The following is a 25,395-nucleotide window of genomic DNA, read 5'->3' as shown; positions in this document are numbered from 1 at the left end:
AGGGAGCCCCTCCCCGTTGCCACTATAACATAAAATAATAATGTCATGTTCTTAGTCTTGCTCTTTCACTGGAGCCCTTAACATTCCCATTTGCCCAGCAGAGATAATAAAGGGCAGAGTTAAGGTTAATTATACGACTACTTTTCTGACCTGTGACACAGGGCTCCCTGTGCACGTTTTTGTCCTTTATCAGCCCCTTTCTGAAACTGAAACCGAGGAAGTATGGAAGGTGGAAGGAGAACGAGGAGTGATTTATTCATAAATACATCTGCAAGGAGCTTCCAAACTGCAGCTTCCACTCTTCAGTGTTTCAGGCATGTCCCACGGTGGCTACTGTAATATCAGAGGAATGCTTACTCCTGCTACTGCTGCTAATCTGGGAGCAGTCACGTGGCTCTTCTATAATCTCTCTCTCTCCAAAAATTTGACTCTTAACCTTCCCTCGCTACAGACATGATGTATATTGCCTTGACATGCTTCCAAGTAACAAACATGCAAGACCCTGACCTATAAGCAAAGCAAAGGAAAAGAAAAAAAAGAAAAAAAAAATACATTTCTAAGAATAAAATTGTGTGAGACTGCAGGAAAGGGAGAAGAGAAATCTGCCTTGGTCATTTCTGTTTCCCCTCACCTAGGGATTACTTTGGAAAAAAATAACACAATGTTAGTCTGGGGAGAAGGGGAAAAAACCCAAACAAACAAGAAAAGGTGTTCTGAGGTGCAAATCAAAAAAAAAAATGGTAGCCAGCAGAAAAGACAATTATTAATTTATTTTCTCTCATTTATGTGTCAGATGAAGCTGAAAGCTGCCAGATAGCTTCTTTTCGACAGCTTGAAGTTACTGTTGGGAACAGATCCATGTATGGAAGCAAAAGCAGAAAAGCATAGATAAGCTGAGATCCAGCTATGCAAACCATCTTTAGAGACACTTAAAGGACAAGCACCCCAGCTCCTTTCTTTCTGGTAAATTTAGAGACGCTATCATATGAGGGCTTTTTTCCATTCTGCTTTACCCACAACTGCTGAGACTCGGCTGGGGTAAGTGAAAAGCAATTCAAGCATTTTTTGGGTAAACCTAGGTATTTGGTTAGACTGACGTCCTGAGAAAAGCCATAAATCTGAGGCTATGGGATGACTCCAATAGCTGGATAGCGGTTAAGCTCTCTGGGTAAGGAACATGACATGTAACAGCTTTGCCGCTGGAGGGACAGAAACCTTCCAAGTGTCTGAAAGAGGCAAGAGAAAAATGTTGGAAAACAAGCGTTTTATCACTCATGAACCGGATTTACAGGCTGACTGGTGTTAGAGCTTTGGCGGACAGAGGGGCAGGAGGGATTGGTGGTGGTTTCCAGTGTCTGAGTCTTTCTGTGTTTTGATTTAGAAAAATTCGTAAGAATAGTCAAGGGTTTTTTCTTCTCTGGTCTGTCCTACTTTCGTTTTGAAAAACATGTCTCATTTGGGTTGAGCTGACTGGACATTAGGAAGAGCTTGTTGTAAACGACTGCTGTTTTTCTTGGCACTTGAAGGCAGTTTCTCAATGTTTCTCTGTAGATTTGAGGTTGATTACATCCTGTGCAAGGATTTTTGGTACAGCTTTAACTGCCGTTGCTGTGTTGTGAAAGTCAACCTCAGCAAAAAACAGCTGTGTGCTATTGTGAATATTTCCAAAGCGCTGAAGTAACAGCTCTCCTTCAACCCAGCACTGAAACATGTTAGCTCTGTGAACCGGGCACTGTCAAAAACGCAGAATATACCCCTGGCAGCAGGGCTTTCTCCACGGAAGTCTTTTGTTAAAAAGAAAACAAAAAAAGCTTTTTGTAGCTTTGGCTTAAAACCTTGTTGGTTTGTGGTGGTACGGTTAAACGTGAGATTTTTTTTCTTTAAAAGCTACAGAGCGGCATTTGGGTAACAGTTCGTGTGCTTTCGGGTGTTACAATACGGTATTCATACTCCCACTGCAAAGTGCTAGGTAAAGCTTTCTCATTTTTCAGGTGGTTAATAGACTGGAAAAAACGTTAGCGCAGGTGAAGTGAAATTATACAGAAAGAACTGAAAATAATATCGGGAATATGAGTGAAATTGTAGGAGATTTCCAGAGATATGAAGGATGATTGTAAAGGGAAATTACTAGACCACAAATGTCATAAGCACTTCCATTCATGAATGAAAATGCTTTCCCTTGTCATTACATAAGGAGAGCATAATGGAAGTGTTTGCTTGCAATTCCGTAGTGGAGTCTACAATCGAGAGGGCCCGTGAGTACGGCCCTCTTTCCCCTTATTTAGCTAGCATTTCCATGGATATTCCCACATTCATCATTTTCATACTCACTGAAATACAAATCTGCTCTTTGTCTGGTTTCCTCTCAAGTGCTGAAAAAAAAATAATCAAAATTAAGCGGCAGTTGAAATTTGTGCCACTTTTTTTTTTTGACAGGTAGCTTTTAAATACATATCACCTGTCTATAGAAATGCTAGTGCAGAAATTAATCTTTAAGTAATTGGGGTCGATAGATAGCTTTTTAATTGCTATTGAGTTGTAACCTTTTGCTGATATTGCTATGAAAGAACACTTCTGCATGTCACACTTACTCAGATGGCTTCTATTGCCTGTTGGATGTGGTTCTGTTTTACAGGTCACTGTAGCCCACTGATAGAGAATAGCTTTTCCCCAATTTCTGCCCCCTCCCCCCCCTTTTTTTTTTGTCCCTTTGAGGCTGTGCGCTTCCCTTTCCCCAGAGGCAAAGACCAGATGATGTGCATGGTCCCAGAGCAAGGCGTTACCCATCCATTGTGCTGGGCAGGTCAGGAACAGGATGGCAGGATGGAGGGATGGAGCTGGAAAAGCTGGGACCTATTTAGTTTGATCTTCCCATTTGGCCCAGGGCTGGGGCAGCGTGGCCCAGTAGGCAAAGCCCTGGTGGCAGGAGTCATCACTGGGTTCCCAGCCCCAGGGCAGACCTGCCCAAGGCCCTTGTGAATGACACATCCTTTGTGCCCCCTCCTTCCCTCCCTCCGTCAGAAGCATTTTCTGGCCGCCTGTGTTATCACTAATGTTCATTATTATCAGTGTATTAGCTATTATTAATATTTACTATTGATTAGTCACAGGTATTGCCGGTGTTTGTTTGGTCCCTTGTGCAAAGCTGATGGATCTCATTCAGAGACCCTAGACACGAATACAAATAGTCACATAAAGCATTAGCGATAGTATCACTAACATGTCTTTTATAAGTGACTAGTCATTATGAGTGCTGCAGTCTCCGAGCATCCGCCACGAGGTCCTCCCACACACCGTTCCTTGCCAGAGCGAGGGAGGAGAGGGGGAAGGGGGAGCTCTGCTCTTTCTCACAATCAGAGGGAGCGAGGCTGCCGAGATGAGCCAGGGCAGCACAAAACCCAGGAGATGACAAACAAGGGCAAAGCTGAGCTCAGGGCTTATTCTCGCTAGCCATGGACAAGGGTAAAGCTGCCCTCGCCCTGGCGGCACTTGGAGCAAGGAAGAACCTGTTGTGTGTCTCATGCAAGGAGCCAAAGGCACACAGGACTTCTAGGTGCACTGGTGCTTTGTGTTCCAAAATGTTAGTAGCTTCCAAAAAAAAAACCAACCAACCCAACACCCTTGGTTTTCAGACATAAGGCCTGAAGAAGTCTTTGCACCAGACATCCACAACTGGGCCCTGAATTCAGACTTTCTTGTGTGAAGGGAAAGACATGTTTGTGGTTTATAGTGTGCCCAAGAAGAGAGCATCCTCAAAATAAACCGCACAGAGGAGAGCTACACCCTGAAGACACTCAGTGAGGATTTCGCAAACTGGCTCTGGCTGGAAGTAAGCCCACTGTATATTCTCCTCCTTCAGACAACTTCAATATTGTTATGGTGATTCCTGAAGGATGGAGTTTGGACACCCTCTCTGTCTTTTCTCTAGTATGTCAGAAGTTTGGAGCAGATTCTGGGGACACATTGATAGACTGATCCACTTCTCTGGCCAGATAAATGTTATTGCCTGCGTTCTAGAGAAACAGGCTTTATGTGACAGCTCTGCCCGTTCCCGGCCTAGAAACCTGCAGACCCATTTGCCAATTTGAATCTGGTTTGACCAAGGAATCGAAAGCCTGAAGAATATGATGTTCCAAAAAAATCTGAAAATGGTCAGCTGTCATTTTTGGTTTTCTTGCTCCCACAACATCATCTTCCTATTCTTGTCTCTCCTTCTTCAGGGTAAGGGACAGTGATCTATCTGGGGAGGGTTTCACCAGAGGACTCACAAAGACAGGCAGTTTTCTAGAAGGAACAGCATTTTAGAAAAAGTTTGTGTTTGCAGGTTGCAAGCACTACATGTAAATACTGCAGCATATACCATGGCGCTCGCTGCTTGCAATCTCTTGTGTAGCAGCACAAGTATGTCCAGTACCTTCTATGCACACGTGGCTATAATCCTTTTGAATAAGAGTAGAACTTCAGATGTGAAGTGAAAATAGGCTGTGTTTTAGAGAACCCGTGCTGCCATTTTTGTTTCACTGTGTTAAACTCCGGGCCATCCAGCCTCACAAACTTGTTCTTCTTTATAAAAATTTTGTGTATGATAGCTGACTGCCCAGCATGGAGAGATGAGTAAATAACCCTAAATGGCCTCAGCTGGTCTAAATCCAGCTGTCATTTTTGGTCACCTACAGACATGAACTACTCCTAGATCTTCATCCCATGATAGAAGTTGCCTTTAATGCCAAGCTGGAGTCCAGCTCTTACAAAATAGCTCTGGATGATACTAACTTTTCAGGTACTCAGCATCTCACTAGGAAACTGAACCATGGTATTGCTGAATTGTGCTCACACAGAAGGAATCTCGATGCTGGGGTTTGCGGACAAGGCATTCAGCAAATGGAGAAAGCCTCTTTATAAATGCAGGAAAAAATAATCTGAATTCAGAGTTGCATGCCCCTGAGCTAAAAAGCTCAGTTTTAGAGGTGCCCAGGATGTTTTCCCTAAGTGGTCGGCAAGATGTGCCAGCAGGCTGGCTAGGGACATGGCTCCAGAGATGTCCTGGTCTTCCGGTGTGCTTCAGACAGACTCCAGTCGTCTCACCCTTCAGACCCACCATCTGCTGGTCTGTGTTGCTATGGGGAGAGACAACCATGTGACAGCTTTAAGCAGTGTTTTCTGCTAATTTACAGGTAAAGCAGGCAATTTATGAGTTGACATTCATTTTGGAGTTGATCTTCTAAGAAACTCAGTATTATTCAGGCAATACATGGGGGGGAAAAAATAGCAACAATACAGTAAATCTGGAGGTCTTCAAAACAGTTTATTCTTATCTAGGGCTCCAACCATCACTATGATCCAATCATAAATGTATTCTTATTGCATGAGGCCACTGCAGGGCAAAGCTGAAGTTGTTTTGATTTCCATACTTCAACATATTTGGATTTCTTTTACATCTAATGCTGAATTTCCTCCTGAGTTTGGGATGTTTGTTTTTAGGATCTTTCCCAAATCCTTGGAATGCTGAACTCTGACGTTCCTAACATAAAATGCAGGTTTTGGTTTGTGATCTCTCTAGCGGAGCCTTTTCCAGAGATGAGGAGAGAAGACGGAGAGGGAGAGGGAGAGGGAGAGGGAGAGGGAGAGGGAGAGGGAGAGGGAGAGGAGAGGAGAGGGGAGGGGAGGAGAGGAGAGGAGAGGAGAGGAGAGGAGAGGAGAGGAGAGGAGAGGAGAGGAGAGGAGAGGAGAGGAGAGGAGAGGAGAGGAGAGGAGAGGAGAGGAGAGGAGAGGAGAGGAGAGGAGAGGAGAGTGCATCAGTTTACTTATGCAGAAAGGTGGGCATAGGTAGGAGGAAGATACTCACAGAACTGGGATTCTGGAAAATGGCAGGATTTGGGTAAAGGTAGGTTTGACCACTCCCAGACTTTCTGCAGGGGCCTGGGGTTGACGGACCAGTTTTCTCTCTTGCCCTACGACCTATTCACCCTTCCAAATCAGCTTGCTTTGATGCCTGTTTCCAAAACTAGCAACCGTGCATCAAGGTTTAGGCTTTAGTGTGGGAATAGGGAGCCCACCTCTGAACCAACTCCCTCCCGTGCTGATAACCAGCATCAGCAATTGCCATACCCGCACACTGGAAACAAGGGTGCAAAACCAAGGTGGCATCCACTTTGCCAGCACCTAGTTCTCAGCTCACTGCTTTTGCTGCAGTTTGGCAAGCATGATGTTAGAATATACCCCATGTTATCTTTTTGGCTTACAGAAAGGCTCCAAGCAGAGATCTTGTGCTTCTGCCCTAGATGCGGCAATAAACATTTGGATTTGCTGCTAGTGTGTTGAGACTGCCAACATGTACACAGTAAAAGTAAAGCCTTCCTGTGGCCACAGACCACAACATGCTAGTGATCCGTGGTATTATCCTGTTATTTAGTGAGTCATTGTTGCTGCTGAGAAATACACATAGTCGACTAAGTTGCTAACAATAACACTGGATGTGAGAGACAAGTGTTTGTTTTACTCTGGTGTAACTTATTCCATATGGTCCTTTAAAGCATGTTAAACGTTAAGTCACTTTGGCCTGCCAACTATTATTTCAAGATGACCTCCCGGATTTAGCCTGCTTTTCAGAGCACAGCTATTTGAAACAAGGCTCTGAAAGCATCTCCTGTCCAGGATCAGTGCCCAGTTCGGGAGCAAGACAGATGTTTTGGATTGCCCTATCTTTAGCTGGATAAGTAGGTCTCAATTTTTATTGATTGTCCAGCATAGTGATGTTTACTGCTGCTCTGCTGCCTGCTATGACACCTTTCAGATATAAGCCACATGTTATACCAATGTTCTAGCACAGGGCAGAACCCATATCCTGACCGAGGAGCTAATATAGGTTTAACTTAACTAGCATTTACCTCCCATGAGTGTTTTTCCAAGTTGCCGATGAGCTAAATCTTTGTGGAAACCTTCTAGCAGGTTTTCCAAATCTTCTTGGTAGTGTTAATCCATGGGCAAAATATTGTGAAAAGAGAGATGTGCAGCTGTGGAAGGTGTCCTCGTTGCACTCTCTGGCTACGTTACTCAAAGGTTTAACACAATGAGCCCCAGCACCATGGAGGACCCTTGCATGATGTCCTGCTTGTGTTCATGTCATGTCCTGTACTGGGTCTAGGCCACAGTAGAGCTCGGAAAACAAATGCATTAAAAAGTTTCTCTCATTTTGAAGAACATTTTGCTACTGCTTATGGAAAATAGATGCTCCGAGAAGCATCTTGCTCAATAACTGAGAGATTTCCCTTTTGGCTTGAGCTGATTTGATCTGAAGTGAATTTCTGAGAACAAGAGTAACCAACACTTAAGAGCATTTTAGAGCCTTGCTGATAACCTCATCCTTCCCCTGCAGTGTGGCGTATCTCCAACTTAACCTAGACAAAAAAGTTAATCTTGAAGGTTCTCTGCTGTGTGTATGAGGATCTCTATGATCCTGTGGAGGAGAACAGTGTGTATGGAGCATGTGTTTTTTATTATCAGAGAAGAGAAAACTTTGCACTGGCTGCCATTAAAAATCTGCCTAGTGGGCAATGGTTCGTCTGTTCAGCTACCAATCATTGGGTAAGATTCAGGACAAATCATGAGTATTTTAGAAAAATTAGTTGGTCGCTTTCTAATCACTTGAGAATCTCCATTATAAATCACCAAAGACCCACCTGAGGATCCACAATTCAGTGACAGTCCTTGCATTTTTAAAGGCAGGCGCAAGCCTGTCTAGGTGTGCACCTTGCTTCATGAGTGCCTGGAAAGTGCCTTAACGTGTTAAAATGCCTGAAGATGTACCTCCGTGATAATGCACTGGAAGACTTTTGGCCCTTGACCCTTAATTTAAATGTTCTTATCTTAAAAATAACCAGGCAGACTATTTTTAAGCATGCTTTGATGCATAGACCTAGAGGAATGCTACAAAACAGGACAAGTTTGTAAGCGTTACAAGCTGTGCCACTACTCATGTTTTCTAGACATTTTCTGTCCCTGTTGATAAAAACATACTCAATTTTAACATTCTTCTCTTTGAAACAGACAGTCTGATTATCTTGAAACGTGCCTTGATGTATGCAGCCTACGGAAAATTACAGAACAAGACAGGTTTGAAGACTCTAACCTTAATAAAGCTGATGTTTTGCCAGCACAAACTCCTTGCCTTCATCCCGAGCTGTAACCGTTTCTTGTCTTTGGAGTAGATTCTTTGACACATGTCCTTTCTTTTGTGGCTGTGACTTGTGCTAAGACTTCACTTTAGCTAGTTTTTTCCCCCAAAAACCATCTGCAAGAAGGCACTGTGGTGAGTCAGGCTCTTTGGAGAGCCGGAGTTGTGCTGAACGTGCTGGGGCCTGATTGACTTGACTTTGGTATAGCCACGTGCATGTGTAGCTCATTTGTTGCATGGTTCCCTGGATTAATTAGAGAATCACAGAACGGTAGGGTTGGAAGATCATCTAGTCCAACCCCTGCCAGAGCAGGGTCACCCAGAGCAGGTTGCACAGGAATGTGTCCAGGCGGGTTTTGAATGTCTCCAGAGATGGAGACTCCACCACCTCTCTGGGCAGCCTGTGCCAGTGCTCTGCCACCCTCAAAGTAAAGAAGTTCCTCCTCATGTTTAGGTGGAACTTCCTGTGTTCAAGTTTGCGCCCGGTACCTCTTGTCCTCAGCTATTGAACTCCTACAGTGCCAAAGTCTACACTGAAGAACCTCTGCAGAGTCAGTCAGGAGAAACAGGGACTTGAAAGGCAGAGTCAGGCTGTCAAGGAAGGGAAACCCCCCTTCAGGGGTTTCCTCTCCAGTCGCAGGGAAACGGCTCTCATTAATCCCAAAGCACACCAAGTCCCTCCTGACCGTGAAGGCAAGCTGGACACAGGAAAGGTGGGAACAGCAGGTTTATTGTCCTGCTTCAAACTGTTATAATTAAGCACAGGGCTGACTAACAGCCCCCAATCAGTCCTGAGTATGTCACTTGCTTTACCTTATATTCTGGTGTTGCCCCCATTATTATTATTATTATTATTATTATTATTATTATTATTATCATCATCATCATCATCATCATCATCATCATCATTATCATCATTATTGTTTTGCCCAGGTTCTGCTGCTTTACCAAGTCTCTCTCCTCCCAGACAAGCCATCCACCTGTATTTACTTTTCCCTTGCTGGCCCCAGGTTTCCTGACTTTACACACTTACTTGGTACTCACGATATGGTTGCCTTGGTAATTTCTACCTCAGTCAGCAATTAAGCTAGTGCCCTGCTTTTGTTATACGCAATGTTTCTCTTTTCTACCATTTTTCATGCTAGTTAGTGTAACTACTGCTCAGGGGTGGTCAGCTGCATGTACAGTACTCCACTTCTTATGATGTGCAGGTCCTGGTGGCCTTTCATACCTTTACTTCATGTTGTAGCTTATATAGCCATAGGTCAGAGTTAACCAAAGACACTATTTCGCTTTTGCTATGGGGAGTGCCCGTGTGTGCCCTTGTGCTGTTGTCGCAGTAGCGTTGCAGTTTGATCGGGGGTAAGATTTGTCTGCACACCTCAACTTGCAGTTCACTGTGGGACAGGCTCCCAGCAGGGCAAGTGAGAGGGACCACCATGGCAGGAGGAATGTCTCCAACACAAACCTTCCTGTGCTGCCAGCTCCTGAGAGCATTTGGGTAAGCTTCAAGGTTCCTATGGCTGAGCGCAAAAAAACTAGCGGAAGAGGTTGCTAAGTGAGCCTGGAACAAACCTTGACAGGACGAAACACAAGTGGGATATATCATGGGCTTCGAAGCAGCAACAAGCGCTCTTCCCCAGTGTCCTACTGGCTAAATGGCTCATCTGCCCAGGAAATTGGCTGCCAGCCTGGAACCAAGGTCGGTCTGCTCCCAGGTTGTGTGAGCTTGGATAGCATTGCCGCCTAGATCTGCTCTGCCAGCGTGGCCTAATTTCCAGTGCGCTGACTGTTTTCCCACAACAAATCTTTGTCCCAAAACCTAAAGGCAGGTTTTCTTTTCTTTCACCCTACTAACCACTACAGTGGTTTTCTTTTTATGGTGTGCTGAATTTCTCCTGATTGTTCGTCTCAGATACATCTTCCTGATGAAATGACATTGAGACATAAGCCACCTCCACCTGATCTGGACTCAACAGAGGTTTGCTCATCCTGATCTTAAAACCTTTCCGAGACACAGACTTCTCCCACTCTGCAGACAACCCAGCTGCCTACACCATTACTCTCATGGCTACACAAAGCTTTTCCTCGTGCCAAATTTCAGTCTCCCTGCCTGTAGTTTAACTTCATGACTCCTTCTCTTATCGACAGTAGGAGTGGGAAACATCTATTCTTTCAGATTTGCAAGGATATGTCTTCTTTTGACTTGACAGTCTGCATTCCTGCAATGTTTCCTCTTGAATCATGTGTTCTAGACCTCTTACGTCTCTTATTTCTTCCCATTGGTGGCTCTGCACGTGTTGCCTGCCTTCCTGATGCCACTGGTCATGTAAATACAAGTGTTAACCCTGGAGTCTACTGGTGACAAATCGGATGCCAGATACTGTTAACAGCCCTGGCACAAATACCACACTGGTGTCTTGAGATGCAGGGGCCAGAAACTTTCTTGGTGACTGAGGTGCACATGGAAGGGAGCTGAATGAAAGAGGAAAGCTTGTATTCCCATCAGCCCTGCTAAGACACTGGTCTACTAAACATACAGCTGCCTACGCACCAGCAGACTGGTTCTACTGCTGGACCTTTGCTCCCTCCCTGTACGGTCATGCCTTCCCATCCCTGCCATCCCCTCCACGCCTGCCGCTGCACTGGCTGTGCTGCCAAAGCAGGAGGCGCAGCAGCAGCCAAGGGATGCTTGAACCCCCAGGTCCCTCTTCTGCCTCTCCGTGACCTCCATCTCCGTGACCTCCATCTCCGTGACCTCCAGCCTACACACATATGGACCCCACAGGAGCCCGCGTTCCCGGACTGCCAGCTCCACTCAGGGAATTGTCTCACCTGCTGAAGAGACGGGAGCACTCCCGGAAGAGCAGGAGTTCATCTGAATAAGCAGAAACGCAGAAAACGCAGAGGGAAGAAGTCAGAGCTTGCACAATCTGCATTAGGAAGTATCTGCACGCATGGCATACACACACACACACACACACACACACACACACACGTCCCTCCTGCGCATACAGGGATACAGCCTCAGAACCTGGACAGTTTTGCCAGAAGCTGGGAACAGCTTGCCATAAGAAGAGAGGATTTTTGTAAGAGACTCGGGGATTTCTAACCACAAGGCAGGTAGCAAAAGAGCATCTTCAATCATTTTAAAGCATAACCACCATCCAGAAAGACGTGAAAAAGCCATTCAGCTCAGAGCAGCTTCCGAACGGGCCATGTTTGAAATTCTGGGGGGGAAACAGACTGGCACGTGACAGCACAGGGATTTTGAAAGGCAATCCGGTCTCACAAACGGTGCAGTTTCATTTCTCAAAAATCTCCATCAAAAAACCAAACCCATAAACATTAAGTAATCTGGAAACTATCTGGTTTTCTTATGTTTCTCTCTTTTCTAGTTAAATTCTCTTTACATGTGGAGCTTCAATTACTGTGTTTAGGACATATGGCACTGGATACTGCCTCACCGCTGCTTGAGTGTGCAGCGTGGAAAAGACAGGCGTTGTTGGTCTTTGGAAGTGCAAATCTTTGGAAGTGCAAATAGAGCAAACTGTGCCAAAATAGCAAGAACTGTGTGTGCACCAGTGGGAGTCCCCGTCCATTGGACTCGCGTCTAAGCTGTGGGGAGAGAAGGGGACGGGGATAAGAACCATGCTGCTGCCTCAGCTGTTCCACGGAGGGAATCATCCCAGAGCAAGGGCACACACCTACTCCAGGGTGCCTGGGGAGCACAGAAAAGCCCAGTTCCATGGGTTCTTGTGGCCTAAAATTGACTGCTGTGTGCTGATAACAGCTGGCAAGCACGTTCCTCGGCTCCGCTGCATCCCTGAGACTCGGGGGCTAACCTCCTGCAGAGCTGGTCAGTGCTGGAGGGACACTTAGCCAGGCAAGGCCACTCGGGGGTGAAACGAGGCAGAGCTGAGGCAGAGGTCGGTAAAGTCAAAGCAGCAAGGAGGCAAGGAAGATTTTCTGGCCATCCTGCAAGGACAGCCCATTGTAGCGAAGACAAGTTTCCCTTTAAGCGAAGTAATTTCACATCCTTTTGCCTAATGGGCTTGTTTTTTGCAAGGCGTTCCGGCAGCTATCTTGAGCTGGAATATATAAATAAAATATAAATAAGGTGCTTGATGCAGCTAAGGTCAGTCACTTCTTACTTTTAATAAAAAAAGTCTATTTTCCTCGGAATATTCAGCCTCGCTCAGGGCTGGCAAACAGATGGTACAGAGGAGGCCAAATTACCTTCACAAGTAGGGGCCGCAGCCGGAGTCGTGCGCTGCGTCCGATTCACCCTGCGTCTCCCACTGCGAGCGATGGGAACCTTCCACACAGGTCGAATGGGGGATGCGGCCTCATGTGACACCAGCGCTGCTGAGGAAGCATCACAGTCCTCAGTTTGCAGGACACAGCTCCCAGATGTTGCCACGTTACCATGGCATTTGCACCTTTGTTTTTTCTTAAAGTCCCAGCTCCTGGAGTCATGTGATTACATATCACTATTTCGTCTCTCTTATTTTTTTAACTTACTTCTGGTTACCAAGTAAACTGGAAAACATCAAGCCCCTAGGTTTCGAAAGCAGAAGGCAAATCCAGAGAACACAACGTTTGTCGCTTTTTAATTCTGGATTTGAGGGGATGTTGTGGGTTTTTTTCCAGCCAAATTTTTTCTAGTCTTGGGATGGTGGTGAAAAGAGCTGGAGCGTCAAGTGGAGAGTGTTAGTGCCCCAGGGCTGGCACCCTGCCGCTCCGTGGCCCCTTGCAGGACACTCATCTTGAGGCAGCGGAGTCCCTAGGCTACGGCTTTCACTGGGAAATGCATTTCAGTCGACCTTGCATCTGCATTTTTAGTTCCTGTATTCTGCAGTTTTGTAACAGCAAAACAAAGCTTCTTTTTTTTTTTATTTTTTTTTTTTTTTTATTTTGGTGGGAAAAGGGACAGCTAAGGGACAGGCAGTTCAGCAGGGGACATCTGGTCCTTCATTTTCCAGTGACTCAGGCTAGGAACTGTTTTTTGCCTGTGAAATGGGGACAGGAGTGGGATGCTAGTATTAGCATGCACTGCTGTTGAGACAAATGACAGCTGTCAGAAGGCTTTCGAGTTTCTACTCCTTTGAGAAGAGTAAGGAGACAGTTTGCACCTTGGACATCTCTTACACTAAGCCCAGGCACCGAAGTCATTCTGTGCACACATTGAATTTTTCTGCATATCCCTGATGACCAGAAAGCAGTTTTTTTCAAAAAGGAAAGTGAGACTGAAGCAGAATTTGAAGAGAAGAGTGTGTGTCTTGTTTTGAGGACTAGATGTTTGCAAAATACATGCAGCTCTCCCCATTTCCAAGCTCCCTAAATTCATGCCCAGCCCCTATAACTAGTTCTGCTTTCAACCCCCGTGCAGCAGGTGGTTTCCAGTGCAAATACCCTTTTTGTGTCTGCCACACACAAGCAGCGCTCTGCAAAATTTGGCCAGCCAAAGCTTCTTCCAGGAAAACTCTCTCCCAAGACGTTAAATGCTATGCTCATCAATTAGCGCTCCGGATTTGTTATTTAAACCTGCGTAAAACCCAGCATTGAGCAAGTTCTTGGGGGAAAGCTTGAAAGCAGGACAAGCGTGGTTTCTCCAGTTACTTCTGTGGGGTCCCAAAGCGTTGCAGTGAGAGCAAACCACACGCTGCCCATTTTTCGCAGGCGTGCCCAAACGTCCCACTGATCACTGCCTTCTGCCTGGGGTATAGGCTTTACTCTCAGTGTTCCAGGGGTAGAAGACACCTTCCACATCCAAGACCTCTGGCTGGCCGATAGATAACTCTCATGTGCTCAGACCTCCCTGGGATGATCAGGACTCAGACTGCACCAGCTACTTGGAAACAGCTAAGGAGGCACTGCCTGGGGAGCTCAAAAAGGAGTGTATTGTGTCCAGGACACAGAATTGCCCTTCCATTTATCCTTCCAGGATAAATGCCTGATTTATCCTCAAAGCAAGTTTGAAGGTGACAGTGAAAGTGAATGCTCAAATTGCTGGAAACTATGTTTCTGAGCATCTTTTTTAGAAACACCACTCTCAAGGATCTCCAGGTCTCTGCCAAGAACATGCAGAGGAGAGCCAGAGAAGGTTCAGTGGGCGCACACTCAAGTCTGCTGCAGCGAGGAGCAAAGACAGATGGATGGCAAGACAGAGGTGACATCCCATCTGCTCCTGCAGGATCTCTCTGGCATCTCCTGAGGGACTCAAGGAAAAACACGACCAAAGATACCTAACCAGCGAGGACTCCCTGGTTATCCTCCAGCATTATCTGAACCCACAAAAGCTGGAGCAGAGACCAAAGCATCCCACTGAGGAGATGCTCCAGACAGGGCCAAGAAAGGGTGGTAGGACAGCTGCTTGGAGGTGAGCATGCTGGGGCTGAGCTGAAGACTGACCTTGCCCTGGCCACTTGTATGTTTTACAGGGAATATAAAGCAGGATATTTTCAAGCAAGAAATACCTGAGGGTTTGTGTCCCCTTCCTCTGAAGCATTGCAGGAGCTCAGATGTCTTTTTTCACAAGGCCTTGAGCAGAGAATTGGCCTGCACCATTCTGTCCTGTGCTCGAGACTCCACAGTCCACTAACTCCATTCTTTGCAGGGAGGAATTGTCTTTCTGCTCTGCATATGTAGACAATACCCAGAAACCTCCTCCAGCAACTCCAGAGAGATGCAGGCTGCTGTCGGAGAGAGCTGTGGGTGTACATGAATGAATGAATGAGTGAATGAACCATTCGTTAGCATTGGCATGAGAATCTCCATGATTTTGAGACTACTAATTAGTGGTTGTAAGCGCGTTTGCAATGGTAGGTATTCACTCGCATGACTGCAAAGAGAGAGGGGGAAGGAAAGGTAGCCGGAGCAAACCACTGCCTCTCCCAGCACAGCCCAGGCTGCAATCGTGGTGAAGCATGGATGTGCCCCCGCCATGACGAACGTGCTGCGTCAGGACATCGGCAGCCCTGTTGCGTTTTTGCCTGGAGCACCAGGCAGAGCAGAGGAGCATTTGCTCAGCTTTCACAGCCCATGCAGAGCTCTACGCTGCTACAGCTACCGCTTCGGCTGGCTTGGCTGAGGAAAAGCAATGCGAACCAGAGGCACTGCAGGGTGGAGCAGTCCTACAACGCAGTGTCTCCTCTCACCATTTGGGCTCACTCTCTCCCCTGCTCCCTGACTTCCACTTTTTCTTTCAGAGCCCAACTTCATCTTTCTCTTGGGACTGTGAAAGACGAAGGTCTGAGTGTGCCTGGAAAGGGGTGTGTGAGGGACTGGGGGGTGGGGGACGTCTTCTCCCAGCCTCATATCCCTCCTAACCAGTCACTCTTCAAGCAGATGCAAGCTGCTCTCAGGTGAGGTGGGATAATGGTGCATCTCTGCTTCACCTTTTCTGTCCCAGCGCCGTTAAGCTTCATTTGCATGGACTAATGAGCATCACCACGAACACTGACAAACTCTTGTTTTCTTCAGCTCCCCTCAAATGTCACAAAAATCCCTCAGCTGAAGCAACCTTCCTGAGGATCTCAGCAGGAGGCAGTGGGAGACGGGAACACGCACTGGAGGCTGCGCAGAGAGGTGGGCTGGGAGGAGCTGGGGACGCGCCTGGCTCTTCAGAGCCAGTGGATCCCCATTAGCAGAGTTAATGTCTTGGTGCTCCAGAGGAGTTGTGTACCACATTCAGTGAAAGGGCTGGGAAGTAGGTCAGCAACACAACTGAGGGAACTGGGGAGCTTTAGGGAGAACTTCATGGCTGACAGCTAATTAAAATCTGAGTTCCACTGCTTACTGTTGCAATGATTAGATTTCAGTGTGCAGGGTGAAAAGCGCCAGCAGGGACTACTGTGTTTGCTGCAGCCATGCCAGTTTTTTCTGCTCACGCTATCCGTTTGCCGTGCCAGCTTGTGCAGCGCCTTGCATCCCGCAGCCACTGCCAAACCAAACGCCAGTGATACGCATCCACTGCTCTGCCCGCATCCCAAGCAGAGCACAGCACTGCGCACACGTTTTAGTTGTACCCATTTTGTATCAATGTCCCTGCTGGGACAACTGAGTCCCATCATGGCCAGATACAACCGTATCCCTCCTCTGAAGAGTTTTAAATCAAAAGAGGTGAGACAGACAATCAGAGGTAGCTACTGGACACAAAAAACATGTCTTTTTCTAAACCAAATTCTAAACCAAATTCTTAATTCAGCCTTTTATCCCACGCGTAGGCAATAAGCTCTTAAAGTGAGACCAAACTAAGTAACAGGGCATGGTGATGCAAAAATCTTTTTTTTTTTTTTTTTTTAAAAAAAAAGGAAAGAAAGGAAGAAAAGCACAAATGAAATCCAAAGGTAAAATTCTGGCTTGCTGTCTTGCCAGTGGTGACAAAAATTACATGCACAGCTGACAAGATAAGAGTGAGAATGTGTAAGAGGGTGCAGGAGCTAGAATAATGGCTCTGCTTCTCCCCATTCTTGTTGCACCTGAGGATCTGGGCGTAGAGGGCTACTCAAGGTCGCTGGGTACTTGCAACTACCAGTGTGTGTTATTAGCTTTGGTCCTATTTTAAGTTCCTAAAGCCACAGAGTTTTGCCTGGAGGGTGGGACAATGGGTTCATCTGCTCCTTGCTGGAGCCAGCGAAGGGTGGAGGAGTCGTTCAGGCATGGTGAAAGGGGAATTGCCCACAGGAAGGACACTTGGGCCAGCCTGAGGTGCAGCAAGTCCTTCTATGCTAGGCTGATGGCTTCCCGCAGGACCTCCCCATCCCCAATGACTGTCCTGTGGGGACAGGAGGCTCTGTGGGTTCAGGGGCTGAACTGGACATAGCCAGATGTGGGGGCAGTTCCCAGGAGGGCCCTAGATGACCCATATGCTCCCGCTGTCCTCTGCAAACACCAGGGTTTGGTTGCTTAGGGTATGTGAGAGGGGAGCGACCTCAACCCAGCGTCCCTTGGGACGCTGCTGGCCTCCTGCCTCCCCATGGGCAACACTGTGGGGCATGGTGACAGAGCAGGGCACTCATTGCACCCCTTTGTCCTGCTTCCCTTCTTGTCATCTCTCCCAGGGATCGCTCCCTCCTGCAGGGGGCAAATGGGGTTGGGCTTGCCCTGGCAAGGCTGCAGGGCTGCCTCGGCAAGGCAGGCAGGGCTGGGGACAGGCAGGACATGGATGGGGGCTGTCAGGGCAGGGCAGGCAGGGCTGGGGGCAGGCAGGGCATGGATTGGGGCTGTCAGGGCAGGGCAGGCAGGGCTGGGGACAGGCAGGGCATGGATTGGGGCTGTCAGGGCAGGGCAGGCAGGGCTGGGGACAGGCAGGACATGGATGGGGGCTGTCAGGGCAGGGCAGGCAGGGCTGGGGACAGGCAGGACATGGATGGGGGCTGTCAGGGCAGGGCAGGCAGGGCTGGGGGCAGGCAGGACATGGATGGGGGCTGTCAGGGCAGGGCAGGCAGGGCTGGGGGCAGGCAGGGCATGGATTGGGGCTGTCAGGGCAGGGCAGGCAGGGCTGGGGACAGGCAGGACATGGATGGGGGCTGTCAGGGCAGGGCAGGCAGGGCTGGGGACAGGCAGGGCATGGATGGGGGCTGTCAGGGCAGGGCAGGCAGGGCTGGGGACAGGCAGGGCATGGATGGGGGCTGTCAGGGCAGGCAGGGCTGGGGGCAGGCAGGGCAGGGCTGGGGGCTGTCAGGGCAGGGCAGGCAGGGCTGGGGGCAGGCAGGGCATGGATGGGGGCTGTCAGGGCAGGGCAGGCAGGGCTGGGGACAGGCAGGGCATGGATGGGGGCTGTCAGGGCAGGCAGGGCTGGGGGCAGGCAGGGCAGGGCTGGGGGCTGTCAGGGCAGGGCAGGCAGGACTGGGGGCAGGCAGGGCAGGGCTGGGGGCTGCCCCAGGCAGGGCGGGCAGGGCTGCTGGGGGTGGGTCCGCAACCAGCCCTGCCTTTCAAAGTCCCTCGCTCCGAGGAGGAAATCGGGAAATATTTCCATCAGGAGAAGAAGGAGGAGGAGGAGGAGGAGGAGGGCTGAAGCCGCCACCGCGGAGGAGGGACGGCGGGTTTCTCCCTGCCCGCGCAGCGCCGCGGAGGGATGCGGAGGGAGGGGAGGCTGAGGCTGCCTGCGGGGCGGGCCGGCTGAGCGCATCCCCGGGCGTGTGTGTGTGTGCGTGTGTGTGTGTGTGTGTGTGTGTGTGCGCGCTTCCTCCATCCATCCATCCCTCCATCCCTCCCTTCCTCCCTCCCTCCCTTCTCCCTCCCTCCCTCTCTTTCCCTCCCTCCCTCCCGCCCGCCCGCCCGCCGCCGCGCCGCAGCCGCGCACCGGGGCTCCGCCGCCCGCCCCGCCGCGATGCCCCGCCGATGCTGAGCCGGCCCCGGCGGCGCCCGCTCCTGCCCCCCGCCAGGTAGGACCGCGACCCACCGGCCCCAGCCCTGCCCAGCGCGGCCGGTCCCCCGCCGCTGGTTTCCACACCGGGGGTCCCCGGCGCCGGGGGAGGATGGGGGAGGCGGGGTGGGGGGCCCGGAGCCGATGAGGAGGCGGGGGGTAGGATGCTCTCCTCCCGCCCTGGGAATGCTTTTTGCAACCCAGCCGCGGCACCTTTAGGCAGGCGATAGGGCTCGCCCCCCTCCCCCGCCGGCCAATCGCGACATGTCGCGACGGGAGGCGCGGCTGGCGGCCGGGGCGGGCGGGGGGGTGTCTCCCCCCCTACCCCAAAGCGGGGTAGGGGAGGGGGCTGGAGCAAACCGCCTCCCCCCCCCCGCCCCGGGGGGCTTACGGGCATCTTCCTCCCGCCCTGCGCGGCGGCGGGGGTGCGGTGCCTCCGCCCGGCGGGGGTGTTCGTGCCTCCAGGGCAGGGCTGCTTTTCCTCCGGCCCCGGGGGTCTCTGCCTTGAAATGGGTTTCGAGGTGAGCGGTCGGAGGCACCTGCAGCCACGACGAAATGCCCATTTTCGTCTCGATCAGCCTGTGTTATTAAAGGGCTGGCATTAAGCAGCGCTCATCACGTAGGCTTTGTCTAGGTGGAAGCATGGCTGGGGCTCTTCCGTCATCTCGAGTTTAATTCTTTAATCGTAGCCTTGTTGCTTCCCTCCCCGCCGAGCCATGCTAAGCAACCCCACTCGCAGCTCTGTCTCCAGGGCGAAAAGCAAACTGCCAAAATGTTGTAGAAATGCAGCAAGCACTAGGGACAACTGGAGCCTAAAAATGAAAGCTGTAGTAAAACCACAAGGTCACAGGCATGTGGGTGCGAGTGTTTGATTTCAGGGCTCCTCTTCGCTTGCGCTTCGCAGGAAGCTGTTCCTCCAGTCCCAGATGTTGGAAATCCGCGAATCAGACAAGGGAAATGGGGGCCAAGAGAGGCTGGGGTTCTCTGTGCGCTCTCCTGACACCTGCCTTGGCATTCATGTGCTTTTTCTCACCACCACAAAGAGAAGAGGTGCACTTTTATTTAGAAAAGGGAAGCTGGGACACCAGCACGTTGATGTGATGATGGCAGCCGGGGAAAAAAGCGTGTGCTGTATGGCTTTGGCTGGGGCAGTGGACATCACCAAAGGAAGGCATTTGTGTTCCCTTGGGTGCAGCTGATAAATGTTTCTTTCTCCCCTTTTCCTTCCAATTGGTTCTTCAATAGCAGCTTTGCCTCTTATCCAGCAGTAGGCATTTAGACCAAATAGGGAATAATCTAGCATTTCTAGAGCCATAACCCACCAGCCAAGCCATGAATCCCCCCCATCGCCTCCCCAGGAAAGTTGATGCGTTGCCCGGCTCCTCGTATACCCCGCCAGCTCTGTTTCTCTGGAGGCATAAACAACTCCTAAGCCCATGCTGGGGAGACACATTGCTCAAAGCTTCCTCTGTACCATGGTTTGTGTTCAAGATATTTGAGGAGACTGGATGTACTCTTTATCCCTAGCATCCCTTGAATGCCAACACCGAGTAGCACACTTTTAAGCTGATGAAACTTTGCTTGCATCTCTCTCCCCCACTTTCACTAAGCTTTTTGTGATCTTTTGGCTGTGAATTGCTCCCAAGACTTAAATATTCACTGTCCTTGCAGCTGCCCAGGCTGCACCTAGTTTGCTCTCCTGGCACTGCTGTACACGGCATGACATGAACTTGGCTCATATCCTTGCTTTTGGGACCTTGCATGATGCCATACAGGCACAGCCATTTCTCTACCTGTTTGCGGCCTTCGGTAGTGTCCTGATCTGCTCAGGGCTGTCAGGGTTGCAATTTTCCAGCATTGTGTCCAGGACGGAATTTGGTTTAAGGGGGGATACAGTCCTGCTGGTTTACCGGGGAAAAGCCACTGTTCTCCAGCATCCTAATGAAACTCAGATCCTACAATAAAGCCCAGTGTCCCCCAAGGCACGTGCATCACTGGACAACCAACCAACAGGTTGGTTATAGACAGCACAAACGGCACGCAATACTGGCTGCCCTTGCGGCCGGTACAGTGAACAACCTGGAGCTCTCTTCAAGCTCAGGGTGCCGTGATCTGCATGTGCTCCCAGCTTGTGGACACTGGTGCCCGCAGCCGTGCAAATCCTGGCTGCACCCGGGTCCGCTGCAGTGTGCTGAGGGTGCTGCCCCGTCGGGATTCTGGCACCCAACATGGGCTGAGCTCACTGACCCGGCTTTCCTTTGCCAAGGGTGTGAGTGGTATCTCTTCAGCTATTTTCAGGAAGCTTGTAGGAACTTGGCTTTCTCCACTATCTCTATCCCTCTGGTGATTTTAGCTGAAATTGGGAGGAAGAGGGGGGGTAGCGATGTGAACAGACAGACAGACATGGAAACTGTGATTTCATATGCCTGGCTTCCTAAGGAAACCTGGCTACAAATAGAAGTGAGATTTGCTGCTGCAAAGAGCTTCTGGGGAGAACAGAGAAGGCGGGAAAGACTGGGGAGGAGGGAGGGGTCATTAACCTTGCTTTTGAGATAGGCAACCAAGGAGGCCAGCACACACCTGGGCTTATGCTCCCCGAAATCTGGTCATCTAAAAACTGGGGAGCTGCTCGGCACTTGCGTTCAGCTCCCTCTAGAGTCAGCGGTGTGAGAGCTGTACCTCTGGATGGGGACTCTCCTGGAAGGTGCTACCACCACGGCTAAGCATCTGGCTGACGGATGGAGCGTGCCAGGGTGGGCCTCCAGCACCAACTAACCGGCCCAGCTCCTGTTTAGGACCGTGTCCAAATCGCCCAGGTCCACAACCTGCCTTCGTCTCAGCCCTTCCCCACACACATTCCCAGGGACGCCTCTCACCTCTTCATCCCTGGATGGGTGCAGGGGAGCTGGGGCTGGGGATTTGTCTCTGCTGCCTTGAAGATTTCTGCTCCTTCCTCCTGCAGAGCCCAGGAGAGCACAGGGGACCCACGCACAGCTACAAACCCAGTGCAAAAATGGGTCTGGAGGGAAGAGCGGACACAGGCAGACAGAGAGGAGAGCAACAGGCCCGCTAATTCCTCTCTCCTGGCCCCTGTGGGGCATCTCTGGGCAGATGCTTCCTCCCCAGGCTACCCAGGAGCCTCAGGCTTATTAGCAGTGTTTTATTCTCCCGACGCTCACGGGTGGTGCTCTTCCCATTTTACAGAGAGAGGCACGGAGCACAGGGAGGCGAAGGGCTGCCCTGAGATCGCAGAGGGAGTCTGTCGGCAAGGCAGCCTCAAAGCCGGCTGGCGGAGACCAGGCGGAGAGACCATGCTTAAATCAGCCGGGGAGATCCGCAGGCAGAGGAAGGTATTAACAGCCCAGGAGGAATAATGGGGAAGAGCCTGATGCTGCTTGATAAAGAAGAGAGGAAAAGCAGGTGGCAGGGACAGAGGAATGGTCTGGAGACAGCAGCAAGTATGAGGGGAGATGTAAAAAAAAAAAAAAAAGAAAAGAAAAAAAATACAACCCCAAAAGAAATGTAGTATTTCTCCCGTGCTTCTCATTTCCTGGCATTTTCTTTGCTGAGATCTTGAATCATGTGGGAAAGGGACGGCTTGCCACTTGGTCTCCGTGTGTTAAAAAGCGAGGCTGGAATCTCCCCGACAAACACTTCCAAGCTCAGTCTCTACAAGCTGCCCCCAAATTCATCCAATCTGGCTGAAATTTTATAATGGGGATGTTTTATTTTCTCTATTTATCTGTGTATTTTGGAAAGTTGCTGGGGAGATTGTGGGAGGAGATTGGATGCTTCATTGAAGAGATAGGATACTTGGAAAAATCAGTTGCAGACTGATAATTGTTCTAACTTTTTAATGTTCTTTACAGAAAACAGGGTGGCCTGATGTGTATTTTACTTGATTGGCTTCATGGAGAGCTTGTGCCTCTGACTATATTTGGAAAGATTTTGATGTTTGTTTTTTTTTTTTTTGTACTGATGCAATCAGGATGCTGATGGCCTGGAAATCATTTTCCTGATGTGGAGATCTGGAGGGTCATGGGCAGGGGATGCCAACAAGGCTGTGCCTGTTTTGGAGTGGCAGAGCCGGGTGGAAGGGAGAAGGAGCCGGGCAGAGCCGGAGCAGGGCTGTGAGCCAAGGGTTTTCCAAGCTGTGTTTAAAGAGCCGTCACACTGTGCAGCCCTGAGTGGCAACACGGTATTTGGACATAGCAGCTTTCCTCCACGGGTCCGGGTGTACGGCCAGCGTGTCGGCAGGGTCCTTCTCCTGCTTTGATGGGTAAAAATCGCAGCTGGCAGGAGCTGCTTTTTACCAAGGCTGTGCTGTGGGTCAGCGTCAAGATCAGAAGTGAAGCCAGTGGAGCCTGTGGCTGCCTAGACACATCTCCAAGCACCCTCTACCTTGCAGCACTGTTGGCATCCGTTTTGTGTCCCTTGGCTGTGGGAAGCTGGACCTAGGCTCTTGGCTGGTTTACTGATTGATGGTCAAAGACCAGACAATTTGTTTGGGCTTTTTTTTTTTTTTTTTTTTTTTTTTTTCCCTGCAGTCACGTCTTTTCCCAGTACAGGCTTTGCTGGAGCTGCCCTGCTGTGAAGCGGATTGCTGCTTTCAATAAGGCAGAGGTGTACAGGCTTCAGCATGGCCAGGAAGGGTCGGGGGGAGAGGAGAGGTGTGCTAGCCCTCCAGAGACGGGGCAGTGGGTATGCATCCCCCCCGTGGAGGCGAGGTGTGCCTCCCTTTCCCCAGGGAAGGCTGTGTCTCGCTTGCAGTAGGCTCTTCAGTGCTGCTCTCCTGCAAGAGAAACTGGGGAAGGGATGCTGTGACTTGGAGACTTCAGGTCTGACCTTGGCATAGGAGCATAGGGCGCATCACTTGAAACAGCCATTTTTGCCGGGGCACTTGTTGGCTAGGAGAGCCTGTCCGCTCACTTGGGGGTCTTTCTCGGGGGGTTGCTGTCTTTTCCCCAGGGACACTGGCAGGGCAGTGAGTAGCTGGCTTGCTTTGAGGCTCTGTTTCTCTAGCTTGCAGGCTAGCTGTGCCTTCCAGTAGCTACTAGTTGCCCCTTTGCCAAAGTTTTTGGCCCCTCTGGCTGAAGAGAGACCATCTGTGTCCCACCATTGGCACCAGCAAAGGGGGGTTTTGGGCTGCCTTCCCTGTGCACTCTCACTAGGACAAGCCCCTCTCTGTCCAGCTCTGACTACGGGGTGGGGAAGGGCTGGCTGGGAGTCCCCGTGGTTTTGTGACACGCTGCTGGTTGTGTCCCCACGGCATGTCAGAAAGCATCTGCTCGCTCTCGTGCGAGGAGCAGACCTCCTGCCGCCCCCAGCAAGCGACCAGTCACCCTGTGGGGAGAGGGTGCTGCTCCCACCACCCGCACACCAGTGACAGGGCTGTGGGGACACCCTCTCCCATACAAGCTGGCAGTAAATTCTTAGTAATGATGTTTATCAAGAAGCTGATGTCGCAGTGGGGCAGGTACCATCGGGTGGTGGCTGTCATGGTGTGAACGCTGCGGCGTTATGTTACAGCTGCTCTGTACAGGTTTTCTCTCCAATGCTAGGAAAAAAATTCCCCACGGGAAGTCTTCCACTCTCTCTTCATGTAGCCCCTCATTCCTTGTGAGCCCAGGCCATTTCCATGCTTGCCCAATCCTTCTTCTGTAATGAAAGTGTCTGGGCTAGCAGTGTTTTTTCAGAATTCTGAAAAATAATGGTGCTACCAGCTTATTGCAGATGGTCATAAACCTGTGTGTGATACAAAGGGGCAGGAAAATAACAGGAAGGGTCTTACAGTGCGCCTGTCAAGGGCGAAGTGCCCAAATAGAGATGGGACTTTTGGGGGAAGCTGCTGCAAAGGAAAAGCTGTGCTTTGTTGAAACGCAGAGCAGCTTTCAGGCTCGCTTTGCATGCCGCAGCCAGCCAGCCTGCCTGAAGGAGCATCGCTGCCAGGGAAAGGTCAGAGCAGAGTCTAAAAGGCTGTTTTCTCCCCATCTGACAGCTCCTGAGCTGGGGGGCTGGAGCACGAGCTGGCAGCAGGAGCTCCCTCCTACTAATTTGTAAAACCTAGAGCTCCCATGACCCAGCAGGGAGGCGAGAATCTCTGCAACGCTCCTAGCCCTGCTGTGGGCAACAGCTTCCCTCCTGGTCTTTCTCAATACCGAGGGCTGGAATAAAGGCTGGAGCAACATCCCTTGAACTGAGCTTGCCTCGAAGGGACCGTGCAGCCTCTTTCCTCCATGACTGTGCAAAACCCACTGCTAGAGCCCTGGGGGAGCTTGTCCGCAAAGGGAAGGGGCACAGTTGCCACTTCAAGAGAGCTCCAGTTGGGATCTGGCTCTCCGGGTTAGCTCCAGCTCCACCTGGAAGCTCTCGGGCAGCCGGTCCCAGGGAGCCCCAGGACAGCTCGGCTCCCTCAGTGGTGGAAAGGGCTCTGGGTGCTGCCACCGAGCATGGGGTAGTGCTTAGGGGCAGGACTGTGCTGGCCTGGGGCAGTGTTTTGGGGTTTTTCACCACACACCTATGGCCAGCACCGAGACAGAGACCAGCTTGTGCCCCTGCCCGGTGCTACTGTGATAAATCTGACCCGAAAGGCGCTGGGGGAGTGATGCCGAGGCCACAAGCACCGTGGCAGGCAGGGTTTGCCAGGGCGGCTAACCTGGCACGCTGTGAATCAGCTACCGCATTTGCTTTTATTGTTGATGGCCGGGATGGGAAATGCAATTGAGACACCTTAATGAAAAGCTAACAAAGTTGGGTTTGGAGGGAGGGCTGGTGTTCTGGTAGCCTTGCTTCTCATTAGAGAATAATATGAATGATTTGTCTGGGAATATTGCTACTGCCGTGCCTGCAG

General features: G+C 50.2%; 1 protein-coding gene across 9 annotated transcripts in view; it reads left to right on the top strand.

The window, feature by feature from the left end:
• Nucleotides 1-927: 927 nt before the first annotated feature.
• The window catches only part of SLC8A1 (solute carrier family 8 member A1), a 146,758-nt gene continuing 122,290 nt past the window's right edge, over nucleotides 928-25,395 (top strand). For 7 of the 9 annotated variants that reach the window (XM_063328310.1, XM_063328309.1, XM_063328306.1 and 4 more), the window contains exon 1: nucleotides 928-1,038. In XM_063328310.1, coding sequence (XP_063184380.1) covers nucleotides 986-1,038 — 53 coding nt within the window. In that variant the 5' untranslated portion in view covers nucleotides 928-985. Of the gene's footprint in view, nucleotides 1,039-18,157; nucleotides 18,565-21,774; nucleotides 21,896-25,395 lie in introns of those variants that run through there. The other 2 variants (XM_063328304.1, XM_063328311.1) reach the window with 2 other exon arrangements.

Source organism: Chroicocephalus ridibundus, chromosome 3, assembly GCF_963924245.1.
Source record: "Chroicocephalus ridibundus chromosome 3, bChrRid1.1, whole genome shotgun sequence".
NCBI classification, from domain to species: Eukaryota; Metazoa; Chordata; class Aves; order Charadriiformes; family Laridae; genus Chroicocephalus; species Chroicocephalus ridibundus.
This window is presented reverse-complemented; position numbering and strand designations above follow the sequence as displayed.